At 42.0% G+C, this 15,189-nt stretch overlaps 1 protein-coding gene across 1 annotated transcript in view; it reads right to left on the bottom strand.

The window, feature by feature from the left end:
• The window catches only part of MBTPS2 (membrane bound transcription factor peptidase, site 2), a 48,636-nt gene that overhangs the window by 19,754 nt on the left and 13,693 nt on the right, over window positions 1–15,189 (bottom strand). The window contains exons 5-6 of the mRNA XM_074968175.1: window positions 6,243–6,370; window positions 291–409 (exon numbers count right to left, since the gene is read on the bottom strand). Coding sequence (XP_074824276.1) covers window positions 291–409; window positions 6,243–6,370 — 247 coding nt within the window. The remainder of the gene's footprint in view (window positions 1–290; window positions 410–6,242; window positions 6,371–15,189) is intronic.

Below are 15,189 nucleotides of genomic sequence, written 5' to 3'. Positions count from 1 at the left end.
GTCCAGGTGACAGTCACAGGGACTTGTGCTTCTAACGCACTTTGGATGCCCTATCCAAAATGTTTTGTGGTCCAGCACAGAAATGTTTTATAAATGCTAGTTCTGTGCTCTAATGAAGTGTGTTTGTCTATACGATTTCTTTAGGCAACCTTAACTGAAACAACATTTTTTTCAAATGCCGGAAGAATTTTCATGCAGTGATCAAAGTGTTCATGCAGTGATCAAATTTTAGCCAATGAAATGTTTCAGGTCACATAGCATATAATTAATCATTCAAGACCTGTTCATACCTCTGTGACCTCAGTGACAAGTGCCCCAACACCCGTGTAGTAAAATGGGAAAAGAATTGCTGGCAGCAGGAACAGAACTATGAGACTCGCAACACCAAGAACAAAATTATGCCAGACACCTACAAAGAGAATAAAAAATATTGACCTTCGAAGGAAACACTGGCACAAGTAACTAACAAAAAAGTGTTTCTGAACTGTAAAATATCAGTGTCTTTCCAACTAACTTTCCTGGAATGACTGCAAGTAGCTATGAACACAATTAGCCGACTGATTTATGGATAAAGGTCCCAATCCTGCAAAGACTTGAGCACATGAATTACTTTACCAACAGGAGTAGCCCCATTGATGTCAATGGGGCTACTCATATTCATAGAGTTATTCAAGTGCTTAAGTCTTTATAGTATTAGTGCCAAAGCAAGTACACGCTTTTGGTTATGCAGCTTTAGAGTCTCTTAAAAAAAAAAACCATAGCAAGCATCATACTGATATCTGCCACATAAAATTCACATCTTCACGTAATTCAAATGGGAGAGAGAGGAACTGGGGTGGTTTAATTTGTATTAAACTGATAATCAACTACAATGACTTTTCTTTATGCAGTGGTACCATATATGCAGTGGGGGAGAATATAAGTCCAAAAAGGGAAGAGACTGATAGATTCATAGAATCATAGAAGGTTAGGGTTGGAAGGGACCTCAGGAGGTCATCTAGTCCAACCCCCTGCTTGAAGCAGGACCAATCCCCAATTTTTGCCCCAGATCCCTAAATGGCCCCCTCAAGGATTGAACTCACAACCCTGGGTTTAGCAGACCAATGCTCAAACCACTAAGCTATCCCTCCCCCCAATTGACTCCCAATAATCAAGCTACACTAAGTCTTTAATAAAATACTTATAAAATGTTGAGTGGAAAATCTGGGCCCAAAGCTGTCCCAGGAAACTACTGTGTGCAATCAGCACTTCCTAGTCTATCACTTTTCTTACTAAGGCAAGCATAAGCTTCACAGGAAGCTGTGTGAATTTAGGAAGCCAAAAAACAGGGTTACTTTCAACACCTAGCACAGAAATTTTCCAGTTCTACTTGTTTGCTTGGACAAAAATAGTCTGTGTGGCCAATTCATAGCAACTTTCCAGTGATGGAGTTTCCTTACAGTATCTTATCTTGTTGAGAAGGATATGATCCAATTCCACATTTACAGTACTGTAATGATTTATTACATAAGAGGAAGATTAATCTCAAAATCTTTTAAACTCATTTTTCTCCCACTGTATATAATGGACCAATCATAAGATGCAATGGAATCTCATGATAATCCCTTGGGATACTCACTGTGAGTCATCATTATGAGCCTTATAAAATCTGATTTCTCCTTCAGGATTCTGAGGCCACAGAAAGGGAATGTGAACCAAAGTTCTGTCTGTGCAATGCTCTAGTTAAGGGTTTGTCGTTATTTCCATGAATAGTTCCTTTTTAAAGGGATTTCTTTCTATGTGGGTTTTAAATCACATCTGACTGAAACTAAATTGACACACAAACTAAAACCCTGAGCATGAATTCCCCTCATCCCAAAGTAAATAATGAAAACAACAGTATAAATTAAATAGGCAACAACCATTTCATTTTAGCTTTCATGCCATCTTTTAAAACGCACAATTACTTTAGTACAGCTTGTAATACAGACAACTTGTGTTTGAGTTTCTTTTAATTTTTCACCTCTCTCAAATTTTATACATTTCCATTGACATCAGTGCAGTCTGTGGAAGAACCCTATATAAATCAGACTACTAAAAGATGGATTATTAGATACCACCAAAAAGCAAGAAGCTTAAGAGGCTGATCCTCCTATGCCTTGCACCTTGCAAAGCAAGAGTAAAAAGCTACCATTTTGATTTGGCAGCCCATTACAAGGCAGTAGAGAAGCTGACCCTCAAAGTTCATGGTGAAAGATTTGTGTCACAAAAACAGACATACAAAAACATACTAAAGAAATAAAAGGAGAAAGTTAGGAAAGAAGAGAGGAAGGAGAAACTAAACAGGATAAAAAAAGGAGGGGTCACCAACACTGTTGGAGGATAACAAGAGCAGCTTCAAAAACACATGAGTTGAGAACCACTGACATACAGTTCATTATGTGGGAATGGGGGCAGAGAAATCTAGAAGAGTGAGTGATTTTATCCATCCCAGATACGCAAGGCAATAAAGGTCTGAAAGGTTGAGGCTGGGAGGTCAATTTAATTTAGTCAAAATATTTACATTCCTTAAAGGTAAATCTCAGTCAGCACCCTTGATGATGTCTTTGATGTATTTAAAAAGACAAAGACTTCACAAAGCAACAACCAAAAACCAAACCAACTTGAAGACTCAAACAATTTCTTAAAATCTACTTAATTCTCATTAAAAAGTACATACATTCCAGTGACTCTTCAAAGATGCTACAAGAAACGTACCCTCCTCTGAGAAAATATTTTTTTTTACTTGGGAATATAAATAGATAACATGGAATTCCTTTGCTTTTATCCAAATCTCAACCTTTATTTGAACACTCATTCAATATTATTGAACTTATGATGCCATCTGCTGCACAACAAATATACTTTTTATATCTCAAAAGTTTGAAAGGGCTACAAAAGAAACTTTCAGTATATATTCCCTACTTCTTCAGCAATCATAATAAAAATCTGATTTCTATTATTTAAATTTAGATTTCAGGTCTTCAAAAATTGGAGTAAGCTCATTCAGTTCCTCAAATAAACAAATAATCAGCAATGCCAAACAATGAAGCTTTTAGTAAAATTTAATGCACAATATGCCTAATCATCGTTAAATACTCCAATCTCATCTTTTAAAATGCATTATTAGCTATATCAAAATGCACTTACTTGATACAATTAACTGATAACTGTTCATTCAAGTATGGCCATGGCAATCTGCCTCTACTGTTACCTGTCATCACTACATACATTTCCGTTTACTGTTTCAAGCTTGGCAAGAGTTGTTCTTGGCATTTATTAGTCAACAAAAAACAGAATTCATTTTTAATCATAGCTTACAAGTGTTATTTGCTCCCGCACAAAATGCAATAGTGGGGAACAGTTGCAATGAGGCATTTATGGACCTTTACCTCTCCTCTTTTTCAGTTCTGTCTGGGCTACCTGGACTATGTTTGACTTTTAAAGAAATGGTCAGTTTAAAAGGGGAAAAAAAAAAAAAAAAAGAAAAAGAAAAAAAGGTTAACATATCTACACTGAAAGTGCTTGGTTTACTGATATGTTTGGGATATAGAATTACTTTGCTCTGCTTAACATGCTTAGCTTTGGTGTGCTCTGCTTGAAAGCTCTTTTGCAACAAATTACAGCTGCAGTACTCAGTGAAACAACAGATTTCCAAAGTCTTTGTAAAGCAGCAATACACTAGGCAGACCAACATGCCACTTTCCCCAGCAGTAACAGAATCCCTGTATCTCCAAATTCCTACAGCATTGGTGGAGGAGCTCCACTGTGTGGTAGCTGCAGGTCTCTCTGATACAATAAGCCCCAGACAGGAGATAGAGTTTATAACTCCAGGATCATTTTGAACTACAAGCTGAATAAAGAATTGTGTTTTTCCTTTTGTGTGTGTTTCAGCCCCCTTTCCTTCCTGAGGGCAACCTTAAAACCATAGAATAGATCAGTGGTTCTCAACCGGGGGTCCACGGAGGCCCATGGCTGAAACCCGGTGCCCCTAGCCCCAGCGCTGAAGCCAGGAGCGGCGTGGGGCTGAAGGCGGTATGACCCCCCCGCCCAAGCTGCGAGCAGCGCGCACTTAAAGCCAGCAGTCCCCCCACGCCAGCCAGGAGCAGCGTGGGGCTGGGAGCGGTGCAGGGCTGATGCCAGCACCCACTCAAGCCCTGAATCCGGGAGTGGTGTGGGGCTGAAGCCAGCAAGCCTCCCCCCGCAAGCTAGGAGCAGCGGGGGGCTGAAGCTGGGAGCCCCAGCATCTCCCCACCCCAAGCTGGGAACCACACTGGGAGGCTTTCCCCTGCTCCCTGTACACAGTCCCTAGCTACACCCCACCTGCACCCTGAGCTACCCCCCTGCCGGCACCCTGAGCTACTCCCTTCACTTCACACAGCCCCTAGTAACTCCCTCCCTGCACTCTGAGCAGTTTTCAAACTTTTTGAACTGTCCCCCCCTTTGAGTTATATTTTTTGGTTGCGTCCCCCCCACAGCCCAGACAGGCTGGGTGGCCTGCTAAGTGAGTCAGGGGGTGGAGGTGGTGCTCCCTCCTTGGACCCCGCTGTGCAGAGCTGACTCAAGCCCTCCCAGCTCTTGCCCCCCAAACAGAAGTAAAACTATGCCTATGGGTCCCCTCCCAGCCTGGAGGCCCGAGTCCCCCTGCTGGGCCCTGGACTGTTGAGGCGGGCCTCAGCAAGAAAAAGGTTGAGAACCCCTGGAATAGATGACTAACATGCTGTGTTGAAATCCACTCAGATTGCATCGCTTGTAGAACAGGGCAGTAAAACTGCCATGGGGTGTTCATCTGCGACAGGTAATCCCACCCAAATTTCAACACCTGTACTGGCTGCTCATTATGCAGCTAGTATGCTTCAAGGCTTTACTATTAGTATTTAGAAACATGCAAAATAAAGAATATAGGCCATGTCCACTTAAAAGATGTTTTCTATTGCTCTAGATCAATGCACTGAAGTTGAAGTTAGAAAGTTTGGTGCTGCTGACCATTCCAAATCATACAGTATCATTTTTTTAAATGGAAAAGGGAACTTAAGAGAATTAAATACACAGACACCTAGAGAAGCTCCTCTTACCAACCATTCCTCACATTAATCCACAGGCCATCAAAATGGAGAAGAAAAAAGGTACAAAAGTAAAAAGACAAAAAATCTCTACAGTTAAAACAGCAAGGGGCAACCCATATTACATATTATGTCACTCTCATTAAACAGTAAAAAGTAAACTACATCATTTTCTTCATATTTACTTTTTAAACTCATAACAACTAAAACTTTTCATATTGGTTAATATGTGGCTTTTAATGTTTGAGGAATAAAAGTGCTTATGAAGGACCAGATTCTTATACTCTTGCTTACACTGAGTAACACCGTATTGCAAGAGTGCTTCCATTTAATTCAATAGGAGTACTCGTGGAATTAAACTATTCAACGTGAATAAGGGTATCAGAAATGGTGGGTCACCCTATGTATTTTGTAGTTCATTTCATGTAGACACCCATTTTTTCCCCGATTTTATTCCATTTCCCCCTCCCATACCCCTCCTTTCCCCCCAAAACAGCCAGTAAGATTTCTCAGGTTGGGGAGAATCACAGCCCCATTGCTGGAAGTTACCAGGTCTTGTTGCCTTTATTATAAGTTATGCTGAACTTATTTATATTTTGTAAAGACAGTAGGAACGGATACCCTAACTTTTATTATTTATAATTACTCATTTTTAAAATGACCTCCCAGGAAACTCAAGCTGTACGTCCAAAATGTTTCCTACAGCTATACTGCCATACCTTTTATTCCTAAATTGAATCTAGCATACAACAATTTTTTTTTTTTAAGTTTGTTCCACCTCCTGGAGACTAAAGTCTTGTTTGAAAAAACCCCCAAACAAGGTCAGTATGGGCGGTGATACTATACATTTTCTCCCCATCACCCAACAATGTATCTCAGTCTCAAAAAACAGAGGGACCACCTTTAGGGGGAAGAGAAGATTTTAGTGTGCTTGTCCATTCATTTCCTGGACTCTCCACCAAGATTGCCAAATAGGGTGCCACATGATACCAGTTTTGGAGATGTTATTCTTTACAGGGACATTTGCTCACCAGTAACTAGACTAAAACCATAAAGAATTGAAAAACATGACGGCATCTTCAATGTTAACCAATACTAACACATGCAAAAGAACAAACTTGTTGGATAGATTAAGATTTAACATAACACAGACTCTGTTACCTGCACAAAATATTCTCAACTGCTGGACTGGAGATATAAGTTGCAAGTGGGTGGTAAAGAGATCGACAAATGCTCCAGGATATACAATAAAAATAAAAATCCCAAATCCATTAAACCGTACTTGTTCTCTAAAGAAAAAAGAAAAAATGTTACTGCAAACCAAAAACCAATGACTCTATAATATAAAATAACGATTCTTACATTTTAGAGCACAGTAGAATCTTAGAGCATCTGTATGAAATTCAGGTTAGCATAAAATACTAGCTTAAAAGATAATTAAGCTAAACTTTGTTTCTTGTGTAAGTACCCAATTCTAAACAGAAGGAAAGGATGACCCCGATTTCCCAATTTGTAAACAAAAGATAGAAAATAATCACTTATTTTCTAAACCATCTTTAAAAAAGCTTTTTATGTTTTAATATTTTGGGGTGTGTTTTTTTAAGTAAAAAATAATTGCAGTTAGGAGTCAGTTATGAAATGGACCAGAACTGATCTTGCTCAAGAACTACCTAGAAATAGCAACAGAAATGCTTTTCTCACAACACCTGGATTTTCCTGAATTTATCACTCTTTCCCCTCAATGCACTTAAAAGCAATTTGCAAGCTAAAAGGAGGGCAGTGCCATTTAAAAAGAGAAACATAAGTTTCAAATATCCATGTAACAGAGAAGAAACAAAACAAAAAAAAAAAAAAAAAAAAAAAAGGATGAATGAAGTCAAAGGGCATTAGTAACCGATAAGGTGCATGGGGTTTATATCCACATCAGAGTTTTGAATTAGTATTTTTTAAAATGGGAGTTATATTTTTGGAATTATTAGATAAAGCTTATGTGAACCTTAGGAATTTCACAGGGTTTGATACAGGCTTTATAGCTCCTGTCTGTTCGGATGTGAATATTATGGACCAGTCCTGTATCCGAGCTGTCATGCTATACATGGCTTAACATTTTATATATTTACTCATATTTCAAATGTTTCTTATCATATGACTGAGGTACATGTACAATAAAAGCTGGTACAAAGCTTACTGAATGAACCAAAAACCCGATAAATTCCTTCCAAAGCAGTTAACCCATCAGACCTACCTATAAAAGAGGATGATCAACAATGACCCCAATGCTCACTTCTACCCATCAGCTCGGAGAAGCGGGAAAAAGTGGGAGGAAATAAGCTTTGCAACATGTCCTGATGGCCAACAGATTCATATATCAAACACTGGGCAATAAAGAGTTCCAGAACCAAAGGTCCCACACTGAAATCATCTTGCCACCAGCTGCTTCCAGTTTACAGCAAGTGACAGTTAACTAAAGCACTGACTTCAACTGCTGCAGTACCACATGAGGACAGATGCCTTATTCTCAAAGACGCTAGGACTCAAACCATTCAGGACTTCATCAGTCAAAACCATCATCATCTTGAAATGGTCCTGGAAATGAATTGGAGGTCTCAGAGCATAGGCGCGATGGACTCCAATGCGGCACTACTCTGACAAAATGCTCCTAGCATATCTATTCAAGAAAATCTAAATGCAGGGAAGCGTCTGAATAAGACTTTATAGTACAAGACTTGAACTAGAAGAGAAAAGTTGAGACAAGGAGAAGAAAGGAAAGGAAGCGGGAGGAAAGAGAGAGCCTCACTTCTTCCACAGATGCATCTTCAAATGGTCTATTCTATGTTGGGCCACTCCATTTTTCTGTGCTTAAATAATTTAAAATGAAGTTTTCTATATAAGCTACAATCCAAACTCAAATGCTCAGAACCTTTGCCACAGAACATGAGTGAAGATAAAGTGCAACAGTGTAACAAATAGTTAAGTAATTATGTGAGATAATCTGGCTTAAAAAAAAAAAAAAAAGTGCACCTCTAGTGCCAGAACCTCTGCAGCTGCACATACCTACTGGCTAGCCGCATGCAGTCACAATAAAGGTGAGAGAAAGGAAGAATACGTCTTGGCCCTTCTTGTGATTGGACCCTCTGATTAAGGTGGAAGTCCAACACTACCTTACTCAGAAATGTAAGATAAGGTTGCAAATAGACCCTTGTCTTTATAGAAAGCTTATATGGGAGGGGTGGGACAACTAAAGCATGTAGTTCTGCTATACTCCTACCTAAGGTAATAATCTCCAATAATGCTACTTTCATGGAGAGATGTAAAAAGGAACACACAGACACAGGCTCCAAAGGTGAACCCATTTGAGTCAACAAAACTAGATTTGGATCCCATGGATACATGGGGTCCATCACAGATGGAAAGCATTTGTCCAGTCCTTTCAAAAATCGCAGTCATTGGGTTTATAGCGGGGCAGTTACCCCGCTCCTGAGAGAAAAGGCTAGGCTGATTGGGGAAGCAGCCACAGCAGGGGCCACGCTCCAATCAGGCCACAGCTGGCCCTATGAAAGGGCTGTGAGCCAGGAGCTAAGTTAGTCTCTCTCTAATGGTGGAGAAAGAAGGACCTAGCTGCCTGGGAGCAAGGTACCAGAGGTAGAGAAGTGCTGGGGAGCTCCAGCCTGGCAACTCCCCAGGCTGCAGGCCTTGTACAAGGCTGAAAGAGAGGTACTGGGCTGCAGGGAAAGGCAGCAGGTCCAACCCACCCTTGCCAGTGACGAGTGGTTTACAGACTACAGTCTGCCCCAGTGAGCAGAGGCTAGAAGATGACTGGCAACAGCCACTGAGGAAAGGTGGGGATAGGGGGTTGGGGGGCTCCTCTGGGAGGGGAGCCCCAGAGTGTGGGGGCACTGCCAGGGGACAGGACCCCAAGGTAAAGGGGCACTGGGTTCTGGGAGGGACATGGGGGCCAGCGGCAGGCAAGACACCAGCCAGGAGGAGGCGCTCAATACGCTGGAGGGCTAATTCCCAAGATGACCAGCAGGAGGCGCCACGCCAGTGAGTCATTGCTTCGCTACAAGGTTGGAAAAAAATACACCTTCCTCCTATAGGAGGATAAAACATAGAATCATAGAATATCAGGGTTGGAAGGGACCTCAGGAGGTCATCTAGTCCAACCCCCTGCTCAAAGCAGGACCAATCCCCAATTAAATCATCCCAGCCAGGGCTTTGTCAAGCCTGACCTTAAAAACTTCCAAGGAAGGAGATTCTACCACCTCCCTAGGTAACGCATTCCAGTGTTTCACCACCCTCCTAGTGAAAAAGTTTTTCCTAATATCCAACCTAAACCTCCCCCACTGCAACTTGAGACCATTACTCCTTGTCCTGTCATCTTCTACCACTGAGAATAGTCTAGAACCATCCTCTTTGGAACCACCTCTCAGGTAGTTGAAAGCAGCTATCAAATCCCCCCTCATTCTTCTCTTCTGCAGACTAAACAATCCCAGTTCCCTCAGCCTCTCCTCATAAGTCATGTGTTCCAGACCCCTAATCATTTTTGTTGCCCTTCGCTGGACTCTCTCCAATTTATCCACATCCTTCTTGTAGTGTGGGGCCCAAAACTGGACACAGTACTCCAGATGAGGCCTCACCAATGTCGAATAGAGGGGAACGATCACGTCCCTCGATCTGCTTGCTATGCCCCTACTTATACATCCCAAAATGCCATTGGCTTTCTTGGCAACAAGGGCACACTGCTGACTCATATCCAGCTTCTCATCCACTGTAACCCCTAGGTCCTTTTCCGCAGAACTGCTGCCTAGCCATTCGGTCCCTAGTCTGTAGCTGTGCATTGGGTTCTTCCGTCCTAAGTGCAGGACCCTGCATTTATCCTTATTGAACCTCATCAGGTTTCTTTTGGCCCAATCCTCCAATTTGTCTAGGTCCCTCTGTATCCTATCTACCACTCCTCCCAGTTTAGTATCATCCGCAAATTTGCTAAGAGTGCAATCCACACCATCCTCCAGATCATTTATGAAGATATTGAACAAAACCGGCCCCAGGACCGACCCCTGGGGCACTCCACTTGACACCGGCTGCCAACTAGACATGGAGCCATTGATCACTACCCGTTGAGCCCGACAATCTAGCCAACTTTCTACCCACCTTATAGTACATTCATCCAGCCCATACTTCTTTAACTTGCTGACAAGAATACTGTGGGAGACAGTGTCAAAAGCTTTGCTAAAGTCAAGAAACAATACATCCACTGCTTTCCCTTCATCCACAGAACCAGTAATCTCATCATAGAAGGCGATTAGATTAGTCAGGCATGACCTTCCCTTGGTGAATCCATGCTGACTGTTCCTGATCACTTTACTCTCGTCTAAGTGCTTCAGGATTGATTCCTTGAGGACATGTAAACAACTGCCATGTGAACTCTCATGGAACTGACAGAGAGCCCTTTAGGTGGAGCAAATATTCCAGAATATGCTATAGGGAAGACCACATGGGAGGAATACCTCCCTCTTGGAACCATATGGAAAAACATTTCCATTTAATCAAATAAGTGTATCTGGCATCAACCTCTAAGGAACACTCAGTTCGCTGAGGTGTTAACCACAGAAAGAATCTGACAGTTCCCAAGTTGTGACCTGCTCTAGAACAAGAAAGGAGACAATTCCTGTTCACTCGAGTAGCAAAGAGATCTCTGGCGTTCTCCACATCTGAAAAATGGATCCTGCTATGTCCATTGTGAAGGACCATTCATCGCTCCTGCTGAACATTCTGCTGAGATGATCCATCAGATAGCTGTGAATGTCTGGTAGGTGCAAAGCTTTGAGTGCAATAGCACTGTTGATGCAAAAACCCCTAAGATCTATAGCCTCCTAGCAAAGACTATTTGAACTTCCACCTTCCTGCCTGTACTAACAGAACACAGCAGTGTTGTCCATGAGAGTACAGTGTACAGTGCACCCCTTGAAGTGGGGAAGGAATTCCTGACATACCGGGTGAATCCTTTGTATTTCTCAAACAGTTATGTGGAGAGTGATATCTTGATCTGACCAAAGTATCCGAATCTGGAGGTCCCCAGATGAGCTCCCTACATCCCAGGGAGGAGGAATCCATAACTAGTCCTGGAAGATAGGGCTGGAGGAAAAAGAACCCCTTTGCATATACTGGCAGGGTCCACCCACCAATCCAGGGATGACAAGACATTTGCAGGCACACGAGTCAACATGCCTAGCAAAAGGTGGGAAGGACGGTAGATGAACTGCAACCTCCCCTGCATGCCCTTGAGCTGAAACTGGGCATGTTGAATCATAAACATGAAAACTGCCATGTGTTCTAGAAGCGTCAGACAATTCCTTACTCTTGTACAAGGACAGGCCTTAAAGTCTGCACAGTTCAATGCTGCCCAAAATCTGGCCAGAGGCAAGTATGCTCTCACTGAATTGGAGTCAAGAACTGCTCCTATAAAATCTATCCTTGTACAAGAAACAGCATTGACTTGTCCTTGTTCATCAACAGGGCCAGGGAACGAAAGAAGGACTGGATCTTTTCAATGCTGACCTCCACCGGACATTTGGATCAACCCCAAATCAGCCAGCCACCCAGACAAGAAAATACGTGAACACCTGTCTTCCTGAGGTGTACTGCTACATGCACTTTGTAAAAACTTGAGGAGCAGAAGAGAGACCAAATGGGAGAACTCTGAACTGATAATGTACATTCACCATGACAAAACTTAAAAACCTCCTGTGGCTCTGGTGAACGGCCAGAAAGTAAGTATCCTTCACGTTGAGGACAGCATGCCAATCACCTGGATCTAGGGACAGGATAATAGAGGGTAGGGTAACCATGCGACACATCTTTTTTACGTATTTAGGTTTCACAGATCCAGACCAGGACTGAGGCTTCCCTTGCATTATGGAATGAGAAAGTATCAGGAATAGAATCCCCTTCCCAATGTTGAGGAAGAGCATATTCTGTGGTTCTGGATTGTAAAAGAGACTGGACTTTTTGAATGAGAACAGTCCTTCCTGTAAGCTGAAAAGGGACAGGGAAGGCAGATTTAGAGGAGGGATAGAGATAAACTTCAGGGTATAACCCAGTTTCACAGTGCTTCACACCCAGTGATTGGTTGTAATATGGGTCTGAGCACCTAGGAAGTGGATAATTTGTTGCCAAAGGGAGGGATGGGAGAGATCAGATCTTCACACAGTGGTACGCCGACCTCAACTAAGAAGTTCAATAGACTGCTCAGATGTTGTAGGTTGCCTCATTTAAGTTAAAGCACAAGATGGAGTTGATGATCTCCATCTCTGGGACTTGCAGCATATTTTAAATTGTTCAGGTTTCCTTAGTCAAGGGTACAATGGATACCCTTGGAGAGTCTGAGGATTAAACTACTTACACTCCAGTCCTTAAGAGGAAGTCCCCAGATACCTAAAAGTTGCCCTAGAATCTTCTAGAGAATACAATGCTTTTTCTGTCTTCCATGAAAACAAATTAGGATCCTCAATTGTCCAGTGGATCTCTGCTGGAATCCCAGATGACTGCAACCTAGTGGAGTACCTACCTCATGCCATGATACTAGCCAGAGTTTGCACCATACAAGGCTGCTGGAAGCAAGGTTTTCACTACTAAATGACCTTCATTAATCATGGCTTGATGATAGTCTTCCTTAAGTCATCTGGCAATTTGTCAATGAATTTAGCCGTATTGTCTCAAACTGAAAAAACGTATCTGGCTACGAGAGCCGGGTAGTTTGCAATTCTAAACTGTAACTTTGAGGTCATATATATTCTTCAAAGAAAAAGAGGGGTTTTGTTTTGTTTTTTTAAATCTTTATGCTTAGGTGTGGATTTGGAGCATCCTTGACATGATTTCTTATTGACCGCAGTCACCACCAAAGAACCTTCAGTTCAGTGTGTGTGTGTCAAACATACAGCTAAGGGTAGCATAAAATCCCTCCTTTACCTGTAACGGGTTAAGAAGCTCACATAACCTGGTTGGCACCTAACCAAAAGGACCAATAAGGGAAGAAGATCCTTTCAAATCTGTGGGGGGAGGTTTTGTTTGTGCTCTCTCAGGACAGAGAGGGGGACCAGGCAGGAAAAAAACCTCCCCTAAAACCCTACCTAAAATAAGCATCTAAGATTACAAAAATTGTAAGTAAAGCAAGAAAATGCATTGGATTATCTTTTGTTTTAGCTTGTGAATTTTCCCTATGCTAAGAGGGAGGTTTATTCCTGTTTTTTGTAACTTAAGTTTTGCCTAGAGGGGAATCCTCTGTTTTAAATCTTCCTATCCTGTAAAATTACCTTGCACCTCTAAAATCAGGATGGTTTTTTTACTTTTTTCTTTATTATAAAGTTCTGCTTTTAAGAACCTGATTGGTTTTTAGTGTCCTAAAAACCCAAGGATCTGGTCTGTGCTCACCTTGTTTACCTATTTGGTTGGTATATTATTCTCAAGCCTCCCCAGGAAAGGGGGTGAAGGGGCTTGGGGGGATATTTTTGGGGAAACAGGAACTCCAAGTGGTCCTTTTCCTGAATCTTTGTCTAAATCACGTGGTGGTGGTGGTGGCAGCAATACCGTCCACGAACAAGGAAGGATTTGTGCCTTGGGGAAGTTTTTAACCTAAGCTGGTAGAAATAAGCTTAGGGGGTCTTTCATGAGGGTCCCCACATCTGTACCTCAGAGTGGGGAGGGAACTCTGACAGTGACTAGAAAAATTCTTGATCCTGGGATGGCATTTGGTATCTCCTTTCTGTTCTCTTAGCAGTGGGTGGAAGAGATGCTGGGGTTTAAAATTTTTAGGGAACTAACAATTCTTTTTAATAATTCTTGATATGTTTTATGATCATCCTGAATCAGGGACAATGATTTTGACACTGTTGCCTCAAGGGGAGGGGATGAAGATCTATTCAGAGGATGTACAGGATGTTTGCAAGGAGGCTATACCAACTGGGTTTGGTTTTAAAACCTCTGGTACTTGATCAGTACTGAGAATGGTAATGGACATGTGTCACTGCCTTGAGGGTGACTTAGATGGGCAAGGTACCAGAGAAGCCTGTGAAGCATGCCCCAGGGGTTCTAGAACAGCCATTGATAAGGCATCAGACCCCAGTTGTAAGTACCCCATCCCTACCCCTAGACTTGCTCCTGAAGACATGTTGGTTTCAGGATCGTTGTCCCTGATTAAGGATGATTAAAAGACATATAGCAAGGAGCACCTAGTTCACATTCTTCTTCTGACATCTCTTACAAAACAATAAGCTCCTTTATAAAGCTGGGACTTTGCAGCTTGAAAAAGAGATGACTAAGGGGGGACATGATACAGGTCTATAAAATCATGACGGGTGTGGAGAAAGTAAATAAGGAAGCGTTATTTACTTCTTACAACACAAGAAGTAGGGGGCACCAAATGAAATGAATAGACAGCAGGTTTAAAACAAAGAAGAGGAAGTATTTCTTCACACAAAGCACAGTCAACTTGTGGACTCTTTGTCAGAGGATGTTGTGAAGACCAAGACTATAACATGTTTCAAAAAAGAACTGGATAAGTTAATGGAGGCTATTAGCGAGTCCATCAATGGCTATTAGCGAGGATGTGCAGGGATGCAAAAAAGCTCTGAAGTGTCCCTAGCCTCTGTTTGCCAGAAGCTGGGAATGGGCAATGGGGGATCACTTGATGATTACCTGTTCTGTTCATGTCCTCTGAAGCACCTGGCATTGGCCACTCTCAGAAGACAGGATACTGGGCTAGATAGACCATTGTTCTGACCCAGTATGGCTGTTCTTAATGCTGGGGCTTTCTAATTCAGTACAAAAAGGAAGGAATACCACATGTTCCCATTTACAAGGAACAGTCCTGATTATGACACTGCTATTCCACATCTTGCATTAAGTGGCCTAAAATGTCTTTGGGGTTCATTTAACATAGTGATATGTTGTGACACAAGCATCACAATGTTATAAACACAACAATTTTATGCTGAGGGGGAAAGCCAAAAAGGTATCAACTGAGAAGGGTGGTTTTCTTCTGAGATCTCCCTTTCAAATATTGACCAAACCATTGCCTTTCTTAGTTTGTGAATTGTGATCTCAGGAGCAC

This window comes from Natator depressus, chromosome 1, assembly GCF_965152275.1.
Source record: "Natator depressus isolate rNatDep1 chromosome 1, rNatDep2.hap1, whole genome shotgun sequence".
In the NCBI taxonomy this organism is placed as follows: Eukaryota; Metazoa; Chordata; order Testudines; family Cheloniidae; genus Natator; species Natator depressus.
Note: the sequence above shows the minus strand (reverse complement) of the source record. Positions and strands in the feature narration are given on the sequence as shown.